Source organism: Cicer arietinum, chromosome 3 (assembly GCF_000331145.2).
Source record: "Cicer arietinum cultivar CDC Frontier isolate Library 1 chromosome 3, Cicar.CDCFrontier_v2.0, whole genome shotgun sequence".
NCBI lineage: Eukaryota > Viridiplantae > Streptophyta > Magnoliopsida > Fabales > Fabaceae > Cicer > Cicer arietinum.
In genome coordinates, this window is record NC_021162.2 from 75197714 (window position 1) to 75221847 (window position 24134).

Here is a 24134-nt window from a genome sequence, read left to right on the forward strand (position 1 = left end):
AGGTTCCACTGGCTCTGCCATGACAAATGTCAGGAGAGCGCAGAACAATGCCACCAAAGCTGCCGCTCAGAGACTTGCACAGGTTATGTCGCATCAAACTATTGACGAAGAAGAAGACGAAGACGACATTCCTCTTGATTATTCTTCGATCAGTGTCACCGGAAGCATTGGACTCGGTGGTGGAAGAGCAATGCGACCTCGCTCTCCCATGGTAACTAACTACCTTCACGCCCTTTCATATTATTTTAAATTGCAGCCGTGGTTGGAGGAGAATGCGGCTGCAATTGACGATATTGTTGTATCTAAAATCATTATATTAATTTATATAAATTGAACTGATTTGATCTTCTTGTTGTATTCTATTAGACAGTTAAGAGTACTCCAGAACAACCTCTACCAGCGAGATCGCGTTCACCAATTGTAATATTAGCTTCACAGTGTTTGAATTATTATATATTTAGATCACAATGTTTATGAAAAATTTAAACGTCTGATTTCTGTGTTGTTTTTATTAGTCAGTTCGCTCTGCTCAAGAACAACCTCTATCTGCAAGATCGCGGTCACCGATGGTATATTTTGGCTTCACAATCATAGCCTTTGAAATTTTGATATAGCTAAATTATTTCTCGAAAATTTATAACAAATCAAAAGTAGTCTTTTATTTCTATGAATTGTTAAATCCATCGCTAGAAAATGTCATCAATGATCTAGTTAACATGTTGCGTCATAATAATCTATAAGAATAAATGACAATTCAACCAACCTTTACAATTTTAGGGAAGTAGGCGGAAGTTAAGAACAATTTTGACACATATTTATAATTTTGCGGATGAATTTGCCTATAATTTTAGATCATAGTGTTTTGTTTGAAAATTTTGAAACCTCTGTTTTGCTGTTATTGTTTTTATTAGTCATTTCGCTCTGCTCAAGAACAACCTCCACCTGCAAGACCACGTTCCCCAGCGCCGCCAGTGGTAATTGCCTTCTTCACTCTCAGTTGAAGTAAATGTTGCTTAATTGGAACACATTTGTGGAACTTTGATTATCTTTCTATTAGTCAGTTCGCTCCGTTCAAGAACAACCCCAATCTTTAAGAGCCATATCAAGTGTTCGATCATCTTTCCCTGCAAATGCTGCCGAGCAAACCCCATCACGAATTTCCCCACATGCCAATCAAGTGGAGCAACAGCCACCCTCTGCTCGTTCGACAATGGGAAATAGAACCCTCGATCTGTCTCCCTCAGCACGCAGTTTAGCCATTTCTCGGTCGGCTCAATCTAGTAATGCGAACAATGATCAACCTCCATCTGCTCGAGCAAACTCAGGGCGTCCTAGTGGACTTTCGAAAGTGGTTCCCTTGGTGCCAGCTAGTGTACCTATCACACTCAGGCCAACTACTTCTGGTGGCGTTCCTCCATCAGAGTCTATCGTAGATATTAAAAAAGACAGGAGGTAACATCGGATGTTGTTCCTGTTCTTGTTTGCATTGTGGCTATATGTGCTTCTTTTTGATTATTTTCTAAATCTATCTTATTTATTCTTTTTCAATCCCAATTAATATATAAGAGGAATGCTTATTTCAAGAAAAAAATATATATGAATGAACGAATGTTAAGAAGACATTTTTTTTATACTCTCTTTATAATGCTATTTGGATAATTGAATTTGAATTAAATCTTAAGGCGGTCCTACTAATTAACAATTGATGAATCAATCACATTTTATAAATTAAAAAGCAAAGGTAGTGGTTTGAATAAATGCGTAACTAAAAATTATTGCAGCTTAACTTTGGTGCGGTTCATGCCACCCTTTTTTGTAACATCCGACATTTTGCTTTTTAGTAATAGGTATGAATGCTGCATTGAGGTGCAAACTTTACCTTCCAACACATATGTAATGCTATGCATTTCTGATGAACATGTAGATTGTCACTTGATCTGGGGAGTATGAAAGTAAGAGAAAATGTCAATCAGCAGCAGCAGCGCCCTGCTACTGAGCTTGAGGATGAGGTATGGTCAATGTCACTAATAAATCAATGTTAATAGTTAGTATACTCATCAATTGGAAATATTGTTATCTTTATATTACTTACAAAGCAAACAGCCATGTATTTCTACTTCTTTCTCCCTTCCACCCCCTTTAATATTAGCGCACTTTCATTTCTTAATCTTCAATTGCCTGGTGCATACATAATTGCTATCTCTTTTTAGGAATCTACTAATTAGATGTAAACTTCAATGCAGCTTGATATGCTACAAGAAGAAAACGACAATTTACTTGAAAAGGTGATAACATACAACTGATTGAGTAATTTGTTTTCCTTATAGACACTCTAATTTGTAACATGACAATGTTGAAGAAAGAATCTAGTTTAAATTTGGGTTAAATTGGATATGTAACTAACTTGGCACTTCCATTGAAACATTGCTGATTACAACATTTAAATTTTTCTTCATTCTTAGAGGTGATTATGTTTTGCATACACTCTTTTTGGACACGCTATACTGACATGTATATCCTCAGCTTCGACTTGCAGAGGAGAGATGCGATGAAGCTGAATCGAGAGTTAGGCAACTAGAGCAACAGGTAATAGATTTGAGGGAGCAGCCAATATGTGCATCTCTCTTTGACAATGTTTCTTTCTTTATTGGTCTTATGGACAAGTAAACCACACTAGAAATGGATTAATGATATGAGGAACTTAAGTATGCAATAGTAACCATTGTACACTAAAAAGGACTAGTGCAACAACATGAGAGTGACTGTTCATGTCAGCCCAGGAGTCAAAGGCAGTAGAACAAAATGCATTGAAGAAATTATTTTCCCTTACAATTTTGACCTATAGTCTACAAAAATAATATCTCTTCATAAAAAAATTGACCAGGAATTATAGGAGGGTAGAAAGTATTTAAAAGGAGTGGAGAAATATTGCTCTCAATTTATTATTTTTACAGCTAATTGTCATAGGAAGTTTGACATTGCAAATCATTTGATTTTAGCGAAATCCTATAAAATATATTTGAATGCATGTAAACAATTTACATTGACATCCAAGGATGTATTAAATAGACTTTATTGTAGTTTTGATCTCTCTATTTTCACTAATTCGCAAAATTGACGCTCTATTTTAAAATTCAACAGTTTTGATCATTTTTTAGGATTTTTTAAGTAATATATGCTAATGTGACATATTTATAATGATGTTAAATGATTAATACTCATGAAATTGCAATAAAATCCTATAAAAGCTGAAGTTTTAACTTATGAAATTATTCATTTTGTAATTTAATTAATAACGTATAAATAATTAATGCATCTAGATGTTTCTACATCATAAGATATTATGTAACATCATTTAAAATATATTACATCATCATTTTTAAGTTAAAATATTCGAGGGAGAGACCAAAACTAAAATGATAAAATAGAGGGACCAATTGATAATATAAGGAGATTAAAACTGCAACTAAATCTATTGAATAAGAGGCAAAAATCTTTAAATTATTAAATATCTTTTATAAAAACAGTGCATCTAACTTTTTTGAGTTTGACAGATAAGTAAAGTAACATTAGCTCCGGTTATCCCTGACTGTTTCTGTACCTTCCTTACAGGTTGCTAATCTTGGAGAAGGGGTAACTTTGGAGGCTCGCCTATTAAGCAGGCAAGTTTAGCACTGAGACGAATTGGTATGATACAAAACCCATCAGGAAGATGACACATTTCAAAATTTGTGGTTTGATTGGATAAAGTTCATTCCACTAACCATTTTGATATGGTGTAAAATGTGAACATTGTTGTCCACTTGTAATTTTCTAAATCCTATCTACTTCTCTGTTTATTAAAAAAATTCCTTGACTAAACCTTACATACACTATTTATTGAATCTATTTTAATGGCATATATTGAAATTTTGAAGGAAACCCATGCATAATTTGATCATGGAGTGTTTTCTTGAAGAAAATTATCAACTGCGGTAGAAATTAGCTGACATTAACAAGAAAGACTATATAGTCAAGCCGAGCCTAGTTTTGCATGTTTTAGTATAGCACTAGATAGTTGATAGCAAGGTGAACATAAGCAGAACCACAAGTGATCCGGTAAGTTCAGTTTTTCTAAACATTTTTCTATTTCTAATATGTGCTGTTCATTTTATTTTTCAGGAAGGAGGCGGCACTGCAACAAAGAGAGGTTTGTCTACTTTTCCTTTACTTGAGGCTCTCCTTTTTTTGATGCATTCGGCATTGTAATATTGTATAATCGTACTTCTAGGACCAGAGTAGGTTTCTGTTCCTAGTAGTTAGGCATTTATGCATCTATTACTGGCGTATTAGTTTATTAAAGAAACAGTTATAGTCACATAGCAATGCTGTGTGAAATTGCAATTGCGCACTTTTCAGCTTATTATAAGTTGATTTCTTAGCTTAGCTTTTATAAAACAACACTCTTGGTTGGACCTCTATTTTCATATATTTTGTACTTCTTTAAAAAACATTTGCTAAGATTTAATCAAACACAAACTTTGACCGTCTCAACCCACCTTGTTTCTTTGACTTTCTCCTCCTACCTCACTCAAACTCTCCTCATTTTCTCGTAAAACTTTTGTACTTATCCAACTTCAACATTCTCCTCCTTATATGTTACATGTGAACAAATGGTTTGATTGGTTTAAGGGGATTTGCAAAGGGATAGTTCGTAAGACCTAAATAGTGAGACCGATAACAACAACACTTCTCGATGGAGATATTATCATCTGTATTGATCAATTGTATTCATAACCTTGTGTTGGACTCTATTTCAAGTGTAAGACTTGATATACGCAAGGTGTTAAAATGTACCTTGTCAAAGTGTAAATCTTTTTCCTATTAAATAATGAAATTTTAAACTTAAATGTGTTTGGTGTCATAACTTTGAAATCAATAAAGGAAATAACACAACAAAGACAAATTTACGTAATTCATCACTTATCTATATTCATGGAAACTCTTCAACAAAATGTTCACTTTCTCAATTAAAATTCTCCAGAAACTAGAAAATCAACATCAAGTTGTATATTACCCAACAAACCATAGAACCTCATGAAATAGTACAAGAAATAATACTCACACATTCATGCAAGAGACATTCTTGCTACAAGTTACTTTTTTTTAATCTTAGAATATATGATAAATTCCACTATAATTAACTCACATAATTGTGAGATTCGGAGTTCGAACCCAATACAAAACGTTCAACCTATCAATATCAGCATTTGTCAGTTAAGTTAGGATTTAAGGACCGTTATAATTTTTATTTAACTTAGATGCTATAGGTCTTCACAAAATTCCTTTATATAGTAGTAGGGTGTGACTTACAATAATGATTAACGGGACATTTATTAATTCTGGTATTTTCTTTTGTTTTGAAATTTCCTTCTTCTTTGAGAGATGAATAGGAGCTTTTCAATAGTCAAAATAATAATTCCAAGAACATAATCATTCACTTTGTATTGGAATCACTTGAATGTATATCAAGAAATTTAAATTACGTTCCCTAATCATTAAGCGGTAGAGTGGCTAATATCGTTTTCTTTTTCAGGCTGCTCTAAAAATTGCTTCAAAGAGTCACGGAGGTTTTCAAGGGAGTACAGCACTTCAGACGGATGCTGAGGTATCCAGCATTTTACCTTGTACGTTCTATGGTTTTGTTTCAAATTCTTCTGTCAATTTCAAAGCATAAAAACAGTATGCTCATAAATTAAATTTAAATATATATTTCATATTTTGTATCAGACTGCTAGGGAGGAGGCAACATATGCATTGGAGAAGCTGCGACTCATGACTCAGCGAATGATACTCACGACGGAAGAAATGGTTAGGATATTATGTTGATAACAATGTATTCATTTTAATAATTTTCTTTAGTTATGTGATTTTCCTTTATGTCTCTTAGGAAGATGTTGTTTTGAAGAGGTGTTGGCTAGCTCGGTACTGGAATTTATGCTTTCAACATGGTAAGATCACTTAAAATATAATAATAATAACATGAATTCTATAATTTGCTTTGTTTAAATTTTGTAAAATCTGAATTATCTGCATATATTTTGAGGATATTTATTTAAATATTTGATAAATATCAAGTGCAGCTTATTTTATTTGCCTTGATGTTATATAAGATGAATAATACTCTTATCATTATACATTTTTCTCTAGCTCAAAATTCGTGTGGTAAATTTATATTTTTGTAAGTAATACTCTTATCAATATACACAGTTTCATCTTCAGCATATTTATTTACTGAAGGGGAAATTTATATTGTTTTGAAGTCATCCTTTGATAATAAATGAAGAAAGGGGGAATTTTTTACATTCCAGTTACTGGAAATGAAATATGTGGCAGGCATTCATGCTGAGATTGCTGAAGCGAAAAGCAAGTACTGGTCTACTTTCGCCCCTAATCCAGTTGATGTCGTATTGGCTGCTGGAGAGAAAGCTAAAAAGGAAACAGGTAATGTTTATATATTGCACTGAATTTTTTTCTGTTTTACCTACGTATCTGTTTAAAATAATTTTGGGTGATTAACTTTCCTCAATTTTTGCACTATACCACAGACCTTGATTTAGAGGATACAGAAGATCAACGTGACCTGAATGAGCTTTCTGGAGAGGGAAATATTGAGAACATGCTTTTTGTTGAGCAAGGTTTGCGGGAATTGGCTTCTCTAAAGGTTTCTATACATTCTTTAATTTAAACCATGAATTAATAGAAATATGCAGGCATCCATATTCGTTGGTTTGAATCAATGTCATTCTTTCTACCTACATCTATCTGATAGGAAGTCTTAGACTTTTCTCATTTCTCAAACCCTCGTAGGGACAATTTTCAAGTGTGATCTATTCCTCAACAACTGCTGTAATTTGGAAAGAAATGCATAGGAGATTCCAACAACACAATGTCCATCCATTATAAAGGGAGTTGTTGAGTTGTACAGAGGGTTCTTTAATAGTAAACTGGTATTTCAAAAAAATCAAGATCTTTGGGAAGAATTGAGAGTATTGGCTGGTGCGTAAGTGTGTGTGTAGTAGGTGACAAAGATGCAAGCTAAAAAAAAGAGTCCAACCCAAAAGACTAATCTATTTGGTGGGAGAACTCATTAGCTTACAAGCCTCACTTTTTACACGAGACTCCCCAATGCTGGAGTCCTAACATTGTACCATTGTTCAAGAGATGATGCGCTCACCAACTTTCACTTTCAATTCACTAAGAAACAATGATGTTCGGTTGTGGCATAGATAGAAGATTACGCCAACTCTATAATTAAATGGTGTAAATAATTTGTAATAAAGTTCCATTTCTTTTCTTCTAATTTTGATTCTCATGAGTCATGAATGCTCTATTTTTCCTTTGTACAAATTACATAGTGTTGAAAGTACCACATTGGATAGTAATATGACCTAAATAGTACTTATAAGTGGTGGATATTCTAGATGTCTAGTTCTGGCATGAGGGGAGTTGTTGAGAATCTCACATTAGATAATGATATAAGTGGCAGGTATTCCTCATATTACAAGTTAGTTTTGTGAGGATGAGTTGTTGAGAATCCCACATTAGATAATGATATAAGTGGTAGGCATTCCTCATATTACAAGTTAGTTTTGTGATGATGAGTTAGGCTTACGGCTGAGTTCTAAGTCATAGATTACCCTTCATTGTTATTTATCCAAAAAAGTCATAACAATCATTTCACATAGTGATACAGACCACATTGAAATTTGTAGTAGAACAAAAATATTAGCACCTTCTCAATGATGCTAGAGCATTAATGTTTAAGTCTAAGGTTCATGATTGGATTTCTTCGTTGTAATTGTTTTAAAGGTAGAAGAAGCATTGGCAGTTGCATTGGCTCAACATAGGCGACCAAATTCACTGAAAGCTGCTTTTTCAGGTGCAAAGTTCTATATTATTTATGCACTATTGTTTTATCTCAAATGTGCTGTCATCTCATATAATTTCTATATAATCAATCGAAAATTTTACGCCCTGTGCTAATAAGAAATGAAACAGTGGGAAAAATAAAATCCTATTATTAAGGAGGGTTATTTAAATTGATACTTAATGAGTTACATTTTGTCAATTATTTTTTATATGCATGGGGTCTGACTCTTGTCTTGATATTTTTTTGTATAGATGACTTGAAACTACCTGTTGAAGGGCACTGTGATGCGTTTCGTAAGTTTTCCACGTCACCCTTTGCATTTGCCAAACATGTATTAAGCTCTGCTTTGTAGTTTGTCTGCCATGAGAATACATGTTTGTTGCCCTTGAGCTTTGTGCATGTGTGTCAGGTCAAAGTGTCGAAGGGAACTCGACCATTCAATCTTTTATAACCAATACTTTAAAAATCAAATCGGATATGAGATCTCCAACCACTCGGACCGGAATAAAACCACAATTAAACCATATAACCATACTGTAGACAATTCTGATTCACCTGCATTAAGACAGTGATATTGACATGTTATAACTCATTCACAAATAAACTTTTATTTTCAGATTTGAGCCAGGAGGAGGCTGAAGATGTAATTTTTAAGCAGGTACTTGCAAGAATGTATTCATTGTGTTTCATATTTCATTATTGTTTTGCTCTTGTAATTTCTTCCATAATGTGCCCCTCAGCCACGGCCTATTTTTCTCCTTGCTACATTTCTTGAAAAAGTAAAAAATGTATTTGTCACTAGTAGGCTTCTGTTTTTAGCTGTTCAAAAAGAGGCTTTCGTTTTGAATTTTGTTATATGTCCCATAAGTTTTCGGTTATTCAGTTTTTTTAGGTTATTTATTAATAAACATTCAGATTTAACTGGATGGAGTATTTTTATAATTTTTATTTTTAAATATGTCCACATCAGCTGCATTTGATTATGGACGGGTTCTTATCTATCATGTTCATTTAGGCCTGGCTTACTTATATTTGGAGAAGAGCAAAAAGGCACGAAATAGAACTTGAGATAGCAGATGAACGTTTGCAGTACTGGATCAGTCATACCTCTAAGACACCTACCTCACAAGATGCAGTTGATGGTACTGTCAATCCTATTCCTCCTATCTCTTGTAATTTGCCTGCAAGTCTTAAACACTATGACAGTGAAGGTTCCACCATATTCATTTTTAGGTGAAAATTAAGACTCTGATTCTCTGACTCGGCCGCTGTAGTCATTAGCCACTTCTTGTGGTTCAGGGTTAACTTTATAATTTGGACCACAGTATTTTATCATAGGTTATATTATGTAACTTTAAGCATTGCATAATAGAAAAAACTACAGCAGTCATTCTGCTGGGTAAGACAGACACAAATTAGCTGAATTCCGGGACCGACAGTTGTGTTCTGGTGTTTGTTTATTTATATGTTTACTTTAAAGTTGACTTTGTTTTTTCAACATATCCCTGCTGCAGTTGAACGTGGACTTGAAGAGATAAGGAAGCTGGGTATCGAAACACAACTGTGGGATGAATCTCGCAAAGAATTGGAACAAGATATTGACAACTCCAAAGTGCTCAGTCGTTCCGACTTTTGATGATAGATAGCTAAAGTAGGAGGTTTATTCTTTCAAATATTGTTACCTTCACACAGTATAAAGTCTATAAAGTAAAGTTGTCTGAAACAAGAGATGGTACTAGAGTTTTTAATGAGCTTCAATAGAGATTGGTGTATTCGAATTCCTACCCCCAACTCGAGCTATATTTTCAGTGTATTATATTTGGTAGAAACAATGTTCTCAATTCTTATGATAATGTACAAAAATTATGTTAATAATAGATTGGATTCGTATTTTATTTTTTCGTTATGAATTGTGGTTGATAAAATGTATTATGTTAATGTAGAATCTCAACAATAAAAGTTTATTTTGTTTACAATTTTATTTTATTGTTTAAACTGCATGTAAGAATATTTTTTGGGTACAATTACTGTATCTATTAAATACAATCATAAATTAGGATAAATGTGATGACAAAACAAGTTGAAAAGTCATCTATTTAGTTTGTGTGAACACTCTTATTGCATTGTAGTTTTAAGTTTTGTATTTAAGTCATCTTATATTAGAAATATTGACCTTATATTACAAGGAAAAAAATAACTTTTCGTATATCTAAATATTTATAGAAATCAATACTTGTAAAGTATTTACATATTTTGTTTTTTATATTTTTTTATTGTGAATGAAATTGTTAATTTTATATTTATTTATATATTAATATATTATTATTTATATATTTAAATTAATTTATTGTTGTAATCGAATATAATGTATGACTTTGTAATTTTTTTTTGTAATTTTGTAATGTAAATTGAACAAATTAATTTTATTAATTAAATTATATATAAAATTATATATTTTATTGATGTATTAGTTCAATTAATATATAAAGAAAATTATATTTTTATTGATGCATCAGTGACTTGATTTTTTATAAAATACCGTGTGTCTTGTACCAACACTTTCTACTATATCCGAACTGATTAATGATATTTAAACACATTTTTAAACACAAATACAAGTGACATTTCATACAATCTCTCTCTTCATTTATTTATTTATTTATTTTTACTTTCCCCCTTTTTATCTCTCTTTTTTCACTTTTTTTTATCTTCCTCTACAAAAATAAACCTCACACATTCATCTTTTTTTTCTTCTATAATTTCTCCTTCTTCCTTTTATTTACTGATTTTAATTAAATTTTTTATGAAGTAACTTGAGCAACATTATCTCCTCACTTGCAATGTAACTTTTAATTTCATTCTTTCCCACAATGTTAAGTTTCAAATTTTGTTTTTCGTAAACCTAGTTAATGACTTAAAACAAGATATAAATTTGGTTAATGACTTAAACAATATGGTTAATTTCTTTCGCAATTTGATTAATAGATTTGAATATAAAGTTTTGTCATTCTAATCAAACAATATAATCTGGTTAATGACTTTAAGAAACATGGTTAATATTGTGAACAATTTGGTTAATGAATTTGAACTGAAAATTTGGACATTCTAATCAAACAAAATATAAATTTGGTTAATAACTTAAAACAATATGGTTAATTCCTTGCAAAACTTGGTTAATGAATTTGAATAGAAAAGTTTGATAATTCTAATCAAACAATATATATCTGGATAATGACTTAAAAAAAAAGTGAAAAAAGATAGATAAAAAGGAGGAAAGTAAAAAAAAATAAAAATAGAGGAGATTAAATGAAGATAGAGATTATATAGAGAATCACTTGTATTTGTATTTGTGTTTAAAAATGTATTTCAATATCATTGTTCATTGTTCGTCTGTACCTATACATCGTATATCTCAACGAATCAAAATAGCAATAAAAAAGGGAGATTGAGTCTAGGAAAATTTTACCCCACAAGATATCCACCAAATTATACTCAAAGTGGAAATTTGTGTTCTATAAATGTGTTTTAGAAAAGTTAATTTTTTTTGAATTTTGAAGAAATATTGATATTTAATTTCCAACACATTTCAAATATAATTATCACCGGATTTTAATAGAGGAAACTTAAAAAAGAATAAATGAGTACATGTAACAAATTTATAAAATTATTCTCATAGTCTCACTAGTTATTGAGAACAAAATAATTTTATGTAGTGAAGTTTAATGATTAATAATAATTCATTCATAATAGTGCATATATATAACTCTGTCAAAAAAGTAGTGCATAAATAGTTTTATATAGAACAAAATTGAATAAATAAATTGTATATTCAAAACAGTAAAACGACATTGGAAGTAAAATATTATATATTTTAAAAAGGATTTTCTTTATAGAAAAACAAATTTTATTCTAAATTTAAAGGAGTGTGTAAGCCAATACTAATATAATTTAAAAACTAATTAATACATTTAGATTTTGTTTATAATTAAGAGAGATACTTAATTTATTTCTTATATTATCTCATAATTCAACATCTATCCTTTTCTTAGAAAGGAAACTTTTTTTGTTGGTATTTTTATAATGATAAATATCTTAATATTTAATGAAGATAATATAGTAACAATATTTTTGTCATATTTTATTTATTTTTTAATTTATATATGTAATTTTTAAATAGACCGACTCAGTTTATATAAAATTTCAACAATTTATTTTTAGTTGTGGTAAAAATATTTTATTTGTTAATCACTATAAAATTATTTTGTAAACAATTTTAATTCATGTTAGAACAAAATATGTTTAGTTACCATTAAATTTTAAATTCTTAAATAATTTTTTATAATTATATTTAAAATATTATAAAAAATATATATGCAAAAAATTATAATTTTATAAAAATAAATTAAATATAAATTTTTTAAACGTTATAAAACTTAAGAAAAATTAATGTAATATAGACTTAAAAATAAATTTTAGATTTATGTTTTATAATTTTTTTAATAATATTATAAATAATTATAAAAAAATTATTCAAAAATAGATATCGATTTAAGAAAAACTAAAACTGTTTAGAAATTATTATGTTGAAACTAAAAAAATATAAAATATAAAATATAGTTTGTTTTATACGGACTAAATAATTTGTAGTACCCTCTGTTTTTAGGAAATTATTTCACCCTTTTATAATAATAATGGAGCTAGACGGGTTGGCATTGAATCTTATAAAAAGTGAGGTGAATGCAATGTCCATTAATAAGACATTAGGGAGTTGAATGTAATTTCCACTAAGTTTTAAAAAGAAAAATAAATAACGTGATGAGGTGGCAGTTGGGTAGGTGAAGGTGGTAAGAACGGAAGGTGTGCTTCTCGTGGTCTCGTTCTCACTTATAAAGGAACAAACAAACTCCATCACTTCACTTCTAGATTCTTCCTTCTCTCATCTCTTCTCTCTACTACTCGCTAGGGGTGTCCTGAGGTATACATCGCTTTTCACTTATCTCTATTCTATTCCAATGTTTATCTATTTTCTTCATTTTTTCTCCTCTTTTCGTGGATTCTCTCTGATTTTTTTTTTTGTCACTCGTAATTCTATTTACTCTTTCGTATTTTATGTACGATCGATCGTACGCAGTTTGTTTAAATTTTTGTTATAAGATGCTGATCAATCACTTGCCTTCATCCTGATTTGATTATTTGAGAAACATAACAGTTTCTCGTGGATCTGTATTTTTTTCTTCTAAGAAATGAAAATAAATTTAGAAAAAATTGTTTGGTTTTTATATGAACTTTTTTTAATTATTTTGTTGAATTGAACCTATGCCATGCATGTGGAATTCGGAAGAATCGGAATCGGTTTGTGTATTTGCACATGTTGTTTAGTCTTAATTAGACTGATCTATCTAATCACCAGTTAACTAGACATGTGTTGGATTTGGAGGTTTAGCTTTTCGACATGTTAATCATATTTAGAATTGATTTGGTTTCACTTTTTGATGATGCAAAATTGATTCTAGAGATGTGGAGTTGATTTTGACATGTTGAGATGTGGTCAAGCAGAATTAATTTTGTCTCCATAATTGATTCTAATTTGAAGCTAGATTGTGGAGTTTTTGTCTCTGTAGTTGATTTTTAGCCTCAAAATTATTGTTCTAACTCACTATTACATGAATGTATCCAAAACATAAATTCTATTCCACTCACTTTTTGACTGAATCAATTTTATACAATCAATTCATTCTCTTACTGGAAATTTGCACAAGATGCTTTAGCAATTGAACATATTTGTATTTTTATTCATAGTTTTAATATATCGTTTCTTTAGATTGCTGCAAAACTAGATTGACCAATTTGTCTCCAATGGACTACTTTATACTGTCTACTTTTTATCCTAACAAATGGCAGTTGTCGCACACATTTTATTCATACCCTATTTGTTTTGTTCTAAATAGCTTTTTTGTTCAGATCACATTCAACAATGGTTAAGGCTGTGGCAGTTCTTGGTAGCAGTGACACTGTGTCTGGGACTATTAACTTCAGTCAGGAGGGAGACGGTGAGTTCAACAGCGTTTGGTTTCCGTGAATATTAGGTTTTTGTTTCCTTCTACCCTGCTAAGCTGAATCAAATAACATGTATTGTGAATTGTGCAGGTCCAACCACTGTAACTGGAAATCTTGCTGGTCTTAAGCCTGGTCTCCATGGCTTCCATATTCATGCCTTAGGGGACACCACAAATGGCTGCATATCAACCGGTACAGTCGTTGTTTCATTTTTTAAAACTCTTGAGACAGTATCGAGTATAGCAAGAACAAATTTAAAGCCTCACTTTGCTTTGATGAATAGAAAGTGGAACATTTGTTTGAGAGTCTTTATCCTTGTAAATGTTTAATAAGTTATAATCTTCAAAGTTTTATTACAGGACCACATTTCAATCCTAATGGGAAAGAACATGGTTCCCCTGAGGACCCGATTCGACATGCTGGCGATTTAGGAAATATCAATGTCGGTGATGATGGTATGACTTTGTTCTTTTAGTTATCTGCTTTTCCGGGCCACTTGTTTTGCTATTTTTTTATTTTTTATTTTTGTGACGGTTCATCTTTAAAATGTGCTTGTTTGGTTTTTATTTTAAAATGGTTTCCTCTGGTTGTGTAACTCAGGAACTGTAAGCTTCTCTATTACTGACAATCAGGTATGTTATTCATCTCCTGAACACAATTTCTGATGAGTTATTGTAATTTGACTACAATACTTGAGAGTCTCAACTTTTAATAAGTTACTAAATGTTTGCAGATCCCTCTCACTGGACCAAACTCCATCATAGGAAGGGCTGTTGTTGTTCATGCTGATCCTGATGATCTTGGGAAAGGTACTCAAAAACATATTTGAGTCATCAATCATCCCATTTATTATAGAGGGATTTTAACACACTCTTTTGTGATTGGTTTATATTTTAAAAATTCTATTTAATTGCCTTGAAAGCCGATCGTCACAAATTCAAGTGTCTTCAAAACATTGTGTTGCTGGCTGCAGCCTAGCATAATATGTCACAATTGTACTTCACCTTCCTCAAATGTTACAGACGTTTCTTATTTTACGATAATATTTCGCTAACATTTCATCTGGGTACTGCTGTATAGGTGGTCACGAGCTTAGCAAAACTACTGGAAATGCTGGCGGCAGAGTAGCTTGTGGTAAGCACACGCGGCAATAGTACATCTTGTTTTTTTTTTTTTTTAAGACATTCCCTGTATAAAAAAAAATTGTGGATAGGATGCTAAAAACTAAGGTTCAAAACATCATTAAAGGAATATGAACTATACAATGAGAACCTTTGCTCTGTTACTGTCTCGTTGGTTCTAACATTTTATCCAAATTTAAGAAAGTTTTTTAACTCTTCGTTTACTATACTGACTGTATGGTTCTTACTTCTCATCTGTTCCCCATTTGTTGTAGGTATTATTGGGTTGCAAGGATAAACCACCACTCTCAACTCCGGGATACTTGAAGTTGGAAATGTGTGATGATATATGTTGAAGCTTTAGAAGAATAAAATGCATGCATCTCATCACTTGCTTGTTTAGGTCTGATCTGTACTGTTGAATTGTGTGTTTTTCCTTGTAGCGAAATTTGCAATTGGTTCTTAATTTAGTACTTTACCTGAAGTTCGTGGTTATTGTCATGCCTGTTTTCACTTTGCATTGTGATCTTAAGAAAACATGAGGTTTTAATGATGACTTCATCATTGCTGTCAATAACCTCAACTTAAAAAAAAAGATATAGATATCATAACTGAAAGTTTGCAATGCTCTTACCATGTTATTAACCGCACAGTAAACCAACCTGAGTAGAGGCGGACTGTGTTTTTATTGGCTAGTGCTTTCGACAATTGTTTTTTGAAAGTAGTACTTTAGCAAGTTATATGACATTATCTTAGACTTTGAAATTGTCAGCCTTTTTCCCCTGCCAGATGAAGATTGGACTAGTCTTTTTGATGAAGATTGGACTAGGGAGATTAGACTTTGAAATTGTCAGCCTTTAACGTGCTCTGTTATATATGGAATCACGAAGAGAGAAGTGAAATAAGAAAGAGAGAGTGCATTTCTCCAATTTGGTATGAGTGAAATAGGAACAAAACAAGATATGAGAGTTCATCTTCCTAAGACCTCCATTGACCTTCAATAGCAATCTCATTGCGATCTATGAAAAGTTCCAGTTCCAAATGATTTTTAATTACCCGTCTATGGAGGACCAAATGTTAAAGTGGTCCAACGTAGATTTTTTCCTCCACTCTTATTGTTGAGACTTTTTTTTTTTTTTTTTTTTTAATTTACTTTTTTCTCTTTTGCCATACAACTTGTTTAATCTACACTATCACTCATTTATCTCTTCGTGCATTTTCTTTCTTACAAGCATACACACCACTTGAATCACGGGCTAAAGATGCCAAAATCTAATATAGCCTGCTGTTAGAAACAGAACCTGTGGCAAACAGCCTTCTCACTATCCCTAACTATCTATAATTCTTACACATATCCTGCTCGATCTTCAAAAGGTTTTCAGTTTTACAATACTTACATACAAATTACAAGTTTCTTGGCTTCCTTCTCAATGCCATTCTGGTTTGGCGTTGTATTCAGTTGGCGTGCTGGGGGCAACAGGAACAAAACCCCTGCCACCAAAAACTGGACGCATAAATGCATCATCAAATTTACGCCATAAGTGATGAACAGTGTGTGTTGGAGTAGTTAGTAAATCACGAATGCTGCTTGGACCTTGTGAATCATTGACATCAGTTTCAACTTCTGAATCTTGGTTATCTCCAAGGAATGGCACATTTATTGATTTTGGTGAAGGTGAAGAGTCTTCAAGATTTACCATGCTGTTTTTCCGTTTTGGAGGTGGACCAAGAGGTAGCAAATACCTTATTAGTGGCTTAGTCATCATACCAAACACCTGACAAGTTGTAATTTACTTGGTGTTAGCACCACTCCAAAGATTTCTTTTTCTAATTGGATACCAAGAGTTATTCCTCCCGCGTTAAATACAAGCAACAAAAATAACCAATTTTGATGATATAATTCCTAAAATTACATTTCATCTATTAATATATATGAGCTATCTCCCATCGTTAACCAAACAGTAGTTATCAGTGATGACATGATTAATTCTATATGATAATGAAAACCACAAGGAAACATGTATCTTACCATTGTGCTGACAAGCACAACAGTGATTGTACTGGTGATCATGATAGCATTGAATCGCAGTTGAGTGTGCCCCGACATAGTGAACTGCAATTCATAAGAGTGTTAGTTTCTAAAACATAACTTTGAGACTCAATGAATAGTTTTAAATTGCAGTCAGAATTTTGATATTGTGGCAAACTGTGGTCATGTAGCTGCGCTTCTAAAATCTTTATATTACGACTGTAATTGTAGTTACATTATAATTTAAAACCACAACTGTAATTTAAAGCAACACTATTCTCTTTGTTTAGATGACTAAGCTAGCCATTAACTCAGTTTTGAAAAAAAGTAAGGACGAGTCAACTCTTAATGAGTAAGTTGCTCCTACCTCATTATAGGCAAGTGCCATTGAAACAGCACCTCTCATAAGACCGGCCCACCAAATGATTATCTAAAATGAGAAAGAATGGATAACTTGACACTTAAGAAAACCCAAAAAAAAATAATACTTGTTGACAGAAGTATAGTCATACCTGCTGCCTGAAGCTTATCTTCTCATTTTGTGACTTTTTAGTCAAATTGGATAAGAAAGATAAGGGGAAAACAAATGCTGCTCTTCCAATGAGTACTAGAGCTAATAATACTGAACTCACAATAACAGATGTTCCAGGTCTGCACAAGATTCGGAGGCATAAGATTCAACAATCTTTCATTAATATTAAGAAGTTTTCAAGAAGACACAAAACATACCTATCACTAACAAATCTCCATTTTTCAATGTCCAAGGCATCCATACCAACATAAAGGAAGAGAAAGGTCTCAGCAACAAATGAAAGTGTTGCAAAAGCATGTCTGTAAGAGTAAGAAAAAAAGTAGTTAAAATATCTATATTGAAAAGTTAGTGTTATGTTACTACCTCAAATAGATTCATACAATAGCTTCAAGAGCTTAGAAGACTTACTTGGTAGTTATTCTTGAACTCTCAGTCACATTATGCCATGTATAATGAGACATTACAATCCCACAAAAGAATACAGTGAGAATGCCACTCAGATACCATAACTGCAGAACATGTAGATATATCAGCATCAGCTAATAAGACACTAGATTAGATGCAATATGTAAAGCTCAAAGTACTTCTTAAGTGTCTTTAGAACTTACTTCAGCCAAAATGTAGGTAAGGTATGCCATTAGCATCATGAGAGCAACCTCGCGATCAGTAGAGTGTCTGCAATGAGTGAGAAATCATCATTAGTTAAAGTGGCATTAATGGTCATTTTACGATTTTTCTGTAGAGGATTCAAACTCCAGTCTCTTGAGATTTTAAGGTTAAACTCTTACTACTGAGCTGACACCTCATGCACATAATATATACAATATAAATCAATAGGATTGTATCATAATGTCTGCTGAATGAAAATGGATATGGCAAAAACACTTCTTGAATTCCAATATGATACCTGCCAAAATAGAGCTTTTTGATAATATAAGCAGTAAGTAGACCACCCTGCAAAAAAATGAAGACACATCACACCAGAGTCACATGCACATATGTGTGTGTGCGTGCACTTTTGTGTACATGAGACTCAAAGAGAGCAAGACAGTTACCAAAACTCCAAGCAAGGTGCTTGCTATGAACAAATACAAGAAGTTGCCAAAAAATAGCAAAGCAATTCCATGGTCAAGTTGTTCAAGATCAAAACTTTTGATTGCATTGAAAAGCACCACAGAAGTAGCATCATTCACAACACCCTCTCCAAATACAATGCTATATAGTAAAGGTGTCTCATCCTGGTTTAACACCTGCATCATTTAAAATTCAGTACTTAATTAGCATTGATACCTTATAGTTATAGTTACTTCACGATAGAGAGAGAAAAATTGTTACAAACCTGCAATGTGCACACAGAATCTGTGGCAGCAAATATTGCACCAATTGCTGCAATTTTTTTTTAAAGAAGTGAGTCACAAACAGAATGAAAGTTGAACACAAGTTGCTAAATATATAGGTGATATATTGAATAATGTAATTTACCTAGAGACTCCCCTAGATCCAATGTACCAATACCCATTCTCTTAAAAATTTGGGATACACCTGAAACAGTGCTTCAAAAAATTAAGTCAGATCAGAAATAGACAACTTTTGTCCAATAAGAATAAGAACAGTTTGCTTAAATTAACTATTTGATTGAGTTCTCTCAATGGAGTTTTTTTTTTTAAATTATAAAGGTCAGTGACAAATTAACAACCTGAGAATCCATATATAAAGAGGAAAGACATACCAAAAGTTATGATGCTACAGCTTATTAATGTACCAATAGCACCAAACATCATAATGGTGATGAAGTTAACAAAAAACCTCTTCTTTTTAACCTGAAACCTGAAATAAAAAACTGACATAAACACAGATACCACATTGACATGAATATATATAAACACTTATAATAATTTAAGATAATTGAAGTAATTCTATGTTACTAAATGTGTCGGTATTATATCGATGCCATAAATTGACATGTCTCAGACATTAAACACACCATCTTTCTGAAATGTCGTAATAGATAGATTATTAGAAAAGTACTAGTTGGTGCAAAAGAAAATTACCCAGCATTAAATATGATGGGAGGAAGAAGGTATATAAAAAAAAGATCTTCACTGAAAACAAGAAGATGTGAGCTTTTACCGCCACTTAACCACAAAATGACAACGCCAGTGCAAAGACCCTGATCAGATCAAATTCAATCACTTATGATTGTTTTAAAACATACAAAAAATGTTCATTGGAAATTAAGAAAGACTTACTATTAAAAGGGCAGTGATAGACTCATTCATCCATGGATTCTCTTCAAGAAGATGACCAATTACTATACAAGCACACAGAAGAGCCACAAATAGGTTCATAGATATTACGGATGCATAATCCGAAGTTTTTAACATTTCAAGCATCCCAACACCCATTTTCTTAACCACTTTTAATTTCCAATTAATCAAAATTCACACTTTATTATATATAAACTCCAACTTCACTTTATTTACAATCAATCACAAGTCAAATCCATATATATCTTCTCTTCTCCTACCCGTCGGATCTTAATCTTATCAACAACACAGTTTCTGCAATTAACAGAAGAAAAAACATCAAAGCATGATTTTCCACGACAAACAAAAAAAACGACACACATGTTTCTCTTTTGTCAGAATCATAAAAAAAAAATATAGAATGCAAAACATCAAAAGATTATTAACGAGCTAGAAGATGAATCGTCATGTTAACAAACATACACTAAATGTAGAGACGTAAATTAAATGCTTACCAAAACGTTTTGCATATTAAGAAGCTAATGAAATATTTGGAAGAGCAAAGGCACATGATAATGTAATGTTGTTGTGATGATAACACAGAAAGCAAAGGAACCAAACTCGTGTTCGAGTTCCTAGCGAAAAAAAAAAAACTAGAAATCCAAAAAATAAAAACAAAACAGAACAGAGAGATGTTATGTTATTATTATTATTATAATGATGGAAAAGAAAATGAGAAAGAGAAAGAGAGGAAATAGTTGAAGATATTTGTTTGATTATTAGAGAGGAAGAGAAAAAAAGTCGGAGAAAAATGAAAGACAAAAAAGCGTGTAACGCGGGAATGATATGATTGATAATCTTAAGTTCAATATCATTCACTCTCTTATAGCCGTTCATCAATTTAAGATCAATGCTAATTGGACTTTTTTGAAAATTACAGAATTGGGTGTCATAAACAAAATGCATGATACATGTGATTGATTAGTGATCACAAATTGGGTTTCATAGTGAGTATTTTGTAACCACCAAGAAAACGATAAATATTATGTGAAACTTTCTTCGAAATTTTTTTTTTCTTCTTTTTGTTGAAAGTTTTTCCGTTGTATTTTGAGTTAATCTGATTTTCATTCTCTTTGCGTTGAAAATTGTATTTTGACCGGTAGAGATTATGTATTTCTCAAAGGCTTCAACATAGTTTTGAATAAGCTCAAAGTTGATAGTATACTCTCAACTGAAATTAATTGATTATATTGATTTTTTTTTCTCCTAATTGTACCATAAAGGGACCGGTGATATTAATTACTCTATATTTTGTCATCCTTCCTAGTGTGTAACCCTTGTGTTATAGATAAATTATTTATATTATCTACACAAAAAATATATTGTGAATTGTAATTGTTTTTTTTTGTTAACAAATTATTGTGAATGAGAGTTGATTGTTGATATATAAATTAATAAAATATATTTGTCAAGACCATTATATATCTCGAACGATGATAGATATATATATATCCACCCCTATCAAGATATTAGCAAACAACTACATTAATTTTCCTCTTAAAACATAATTTCCCTAATTATTTTTTATACTATCTACTAAATCAAACTCAAAATCATCTTTGATTGAAACAAGCTCAACTACCCTTTCAGTAACATACGGGAGGCGCACAGGGTTTAGAGAAAAACAATAAGATTTGACTTTGAAGAAAAATATCCTCCCATCACATTAACTTTTTTACACATTGCAATCAACACTTCATGCACTAGGTAAAATAATTTCAATAAATAGAATCATAAGTTGATTTAGTAACTGGTGATATTAAAGTTATAAAAGTCATAGTTTCAATTTATTTCTCTAATAAACTTAACAATTAATTATTAATATGGACTATTTAAAAAAAAAAAATCGATAGCATGTTAATTTTTTATTTATTTTGTTATGCTAAATTTTTAAAAATAAAATGAAAAAAGCGCAAAAGTGCACCAACCAATAACACCAAAGTATTTGAGGATACGGAACTAGGAATTACCCTCATATTACTGAATTTTTGGCACTTTTTAAGTAAAGTATTCGCTGTGTGATTTGAATCAATTATAAAATATAAAATAGTCATATCCAAAAATAATTATTCATGGTTCAATTTGAACGGTATTTTTTTTAAAAAAATCTAATCCGATTTTATATAGTTTAAAATAGATTGATTTTCGGTTGATTTAAAGTACAATTATAAAAATTATTTTATTACAAATTGCAAATATTGAAAAGCCACAAAATCTGACAATGTGGTTCAATATTTTCAATCAGATAATTCATATTATAGTGTACATGTCCCAACTTCCAAATCTAATAAAACCTAAGCAGGCAATATGGTCAAGGTTAATATGAAGCAGCATGAAGCAAACTAAAAAACTGAAGCAAATATTATAAAACTGAAGTATGGTTTCATATAACCTAATAAAAATGAAGCAAATATAATAAAACTGAGGCTTTGTGTATACGTTATTATTTAATATACGTGCGGTTTGGTTTAGTTTCTAGGTGGAGAACCAAAAACCGAGCCAAACCGATTAGTTTTGTTTAAGGTGATTCAAACATATTCAAAATAATTTGGTTGTAAATGGTTTTTGAGAGGTTTCCACTTGCCACTCTTCCACCCTCTGAGACACTTAAAAAGATTAATACTCTTTTATTATATTAAAAGTTGAAAAATAATTTTTTCTCCCTTTTTATTTTCATATCTTACACATTCGAACCTTTAGTAAAAAAATATTTTTAAAACTTTAGTTGATTGTCAAATTTTCGAAAGTTTAATTTAACTTTAAAATTTTAAATGTTAAAAACTTTCAAATGTTTAAAAAATGTGAGTTTTGAAAGTTTCAATTATTCGAAAGTTTCGAAGATTTAACAAACAAGTATTTAAAAATTTCATTTAATTTGAAACTTTTAAAATATTAAAATAGTGAATTTCGAAAGTTTCACATTAATCGAAACTTCTAAAAAGTTTAAAATTTCTATTTTTGAAGTTTCAAATTGATAGAAACTTTCAAAAAATTTATAATTTTTCTACTTCGAAAGTTTCTATTGTTCGAAATTTTCAAAAAATATTTTAAAAATTAAAAATTATATTTTGAATGTTTTAAATTAATAAAGAAGTTTGAAAAAATCTTATTTGATTAGGAAGTTTCGAAAATGCTAGAAAATTTACTAAAGTGAGTGAAAAGTAAGAAATAAAAAAGACTTCTAACTTATATATATAGTAAAAAACGTAATTATCTTTTTAAATGTCTTGAGAGATGATAAATAAAAAACTATTTTTGATTATTTTAGTTTAATTTGCGGTTTTTTTTAAATTGATTTGGACCCCAAATGTTAATCATACTTATGAGTCCTTACGAGGAAAGTTGGCTTTTGTACTCCCACAATTAATCTTATACCCCCTTCAAATTGTTAAAAACCCAAAATTGTCCTTAAAATTTTCAACTACTAAATGGTAAAAAAAAATTACTTTAAAATTTCACCCCCTCAACCAAATTTTCAATACTTAAAATTTGAAAATTTCGCCAACAAATAAATTTTCGGTAAAGTATTTATAATACCGAAAATTTGTGTCATGAAATTTCCGGTAGTTACATTTTCTTTACCGGAAATTTCAAATTTTTGAAATATCCGATAGTATATTTATCTTACCAGAAATTTTAATTTTTTAAAATATCCGATAGTTATTTTACTATTAAAATACTATTAATAAAATAAAATATATTAAAAAAATACATCAAAACGGTTATTAGCCTACATGTATAACCCCCTGTCCATCACATTACCCTGCAATTGGTCAGAGACTAAGAGTAGTTTGAAAACCGTGAAATGCACAATGACACATTAATTAGCCTACATGTATAAAGGACGAATTAGATTACAAGCAGGAGGGAGGCTGATTGTTCAACATGCTTAACTGTGCAAATAACACTCTTTGAACCGCGCTGACTATCCACAGGAACTAATAAAAAATGAGAATTTAAAGATGAAATCGAAGGTTTGCTCTAATGTATAAAATACTTCATAGGGGGCAAGGTCATGATCACAGTCAAACCTTATTCTAAAAAAAATCAATTGAAATTTAAACTACAAAGATATGAAGAGTCGGAACTGAATAATTGAAAATTGTGGTTCTAGTTTTACTACGCTTAATTAAGCTTTATATACTAACATATAAAAAGAAATCTCTGCAAACTGTAT

General features: G+C 31.1%; 3 protein-coding genes across 6 annotated transcripts; 2 read left to right on the forward strand and 1 right to left on the reverse strand.

Annotated features, from left to right (window-relative positions):
• The first annotated feature begins 6 nt into the window (after positions 1–6).
• Positions 7–9818, forward strand: LOC101504786 (uncharacterized). 2 transcript variants are annotated; one of them, XM_073366161.1, is made up of 20 exons: positions 7–211; positions 367–420; positions 516–569; positions 912–974; positions 1058–1452; positions 1925–2009; positions 2244–2285; positions 2524–2586; positions 3613–3666; positions 4166–4189; positions 5576–5647; positions 5770–5850; positions 5930–5990; positions 6376–6483; positions 6588–6703; positions 7852–7921; positions 8164–8205; positions 8530–8570; positions 8928–9054; positions 9427–9818. In XM_073366161.1, exons 1-20 carry the CDS (start codon positions 20–22, stop codon positions 9546–9548), a joined length of 1866 nt encoding a protein of 621 aa, XP_073222262.1. In that variant the 5' UTR covers positions 7–19; the 3' UTR covers positions 9549–9818. The 2 variants fall into 2 exon arrangements, with proteins under 2 accessions (XP_073222262.1, XP_073222263.1); XM_073366162.1 differs by lacking the exons at positions 7852–7921; positions 8164–8205; positions 8530–8570; positions 8928–9054; positions 9427–9818 and adding an exon at positions 6850–7342.
• A 2914-nt stretch (positions 9819–12732) lies between these two features.
• Positions 12733–15585, forward strand: LOC105851841 (superoxide dismutase [Cu-Zn]). Of its 3 annotated transcripts, none has more exons than XM_012714129.3 (8): positions 12733–12887; positions 13874–13962; positions 14060–14161; positions 14329–14424; positions 14570–14601; positions 14703–14778; positions 15050–15103; positions 15366–15585. In XM_012714129.3, exons 2-8 carry the CDS (start codon positions 13887–13889, stop codon positions 15386–15388), a joined length of 459 nt encoding a protein of 152 aa, XP_012569583.1. In that variant the 5' UTR covers positions 12733–12887; positions 13874–13886; the 3' UTR covers positions 15389–15585.
• A 402-nt stretch (positions 15586–15987) lies between these two features.
• On the reverse strand, positions 15988–20722 carry LOC101490145 (sodium/hydrogen exchanger 1). The gene is made up of 15 exons (XM_004494603.4): positions 20413–20722; positions 19901–20212; positions 19703–19821; positions 19381–19478; positions 19134–19193; positions 18991–19037; positions 18707–18901; positions 18559–18605; positions 18260–18326; positions 18060–18160; positions 17849–17950; positions 17632–17770; positions 17487–17549; positions 17120–17203; positions 15988–16865 (listed from the first exon to the last, which is right to left on the reverse strand). Exons 2-15 carry the CDS (start codon positions 20054–20056, stop codon positions 16518–16520), a joined length of 1626 nt encoding a protein of 541 aa, XP_004494660.1. The 5' UTR covers positions 20057–20212; positions 20413–20722; the 3' UTR covers positions 15988–16517.
• Between the last annotated feature and the right edge of the window lie 3412 nt (positions 20723–24134).

Coding starts and splice junctions, on each gene's coding strand:
- LOC101504786 (XM_073366161.1), top strand. CDS start 20: ATGACAAATGTCAGGAGAGCGCAGAACAATGCCACCAAAGCTGCCGCT. Junction 3,667..4,165: donor CTCGCCTATTAAGCAGGCAA/GTTTAGCACTGA, acceptor TTTTTCAGGAAG/GAGGCGGCACTGCAACAAAG. Junction 5,991..6,375: donor GAATTTATGCTTTCAACATG/GTAAGATCACTT, acceptor AATATGTGGCAG/GCATTCATGCTGAGATTGCT.
- LOC105851841 (XM_012714129.3), top strand. CDS start 13,887: ATGGTTAAGGCTGTGGCAGTTCTTGGTAGCAGTGACACTGTGTCTGGG. Junction 14,425..14,569: donor TATCAATGTCGGTGATGATG/GTATGACTTTGT, acceptor TGTGTAACTCAG/GAACTGTAAGCTTCTCTATT. Junction 15,104..15,365: donor TGGCGGCAGAGTAGCTTGTG/GTAAGCACACGC, acceptor CATTTGTTGTAG/GTATTATTGGGTTGCAAGGA.
- LOC101490145 (XM_004494603.4), bottom strand. CDS start 20,056: ATGGGTGTTGGGATGCTTGAAATGTTAAAAACTTCGGATTATGCATCC. Junction 19,822..19,900: donor CTATCACTGCCCTTTTAATA/GTAAGTCTTTCT, acceptor TGATCTGATCAG/GGTCTTTGCACTGGCGTTGT. Junction 18,161..18,259: donor TTACCTACATTTTGGCTGAA/GTAAGTTCTAAA, acceptor CATGTTCTGCAG/TTATGGTATCTGAGTGGCAT.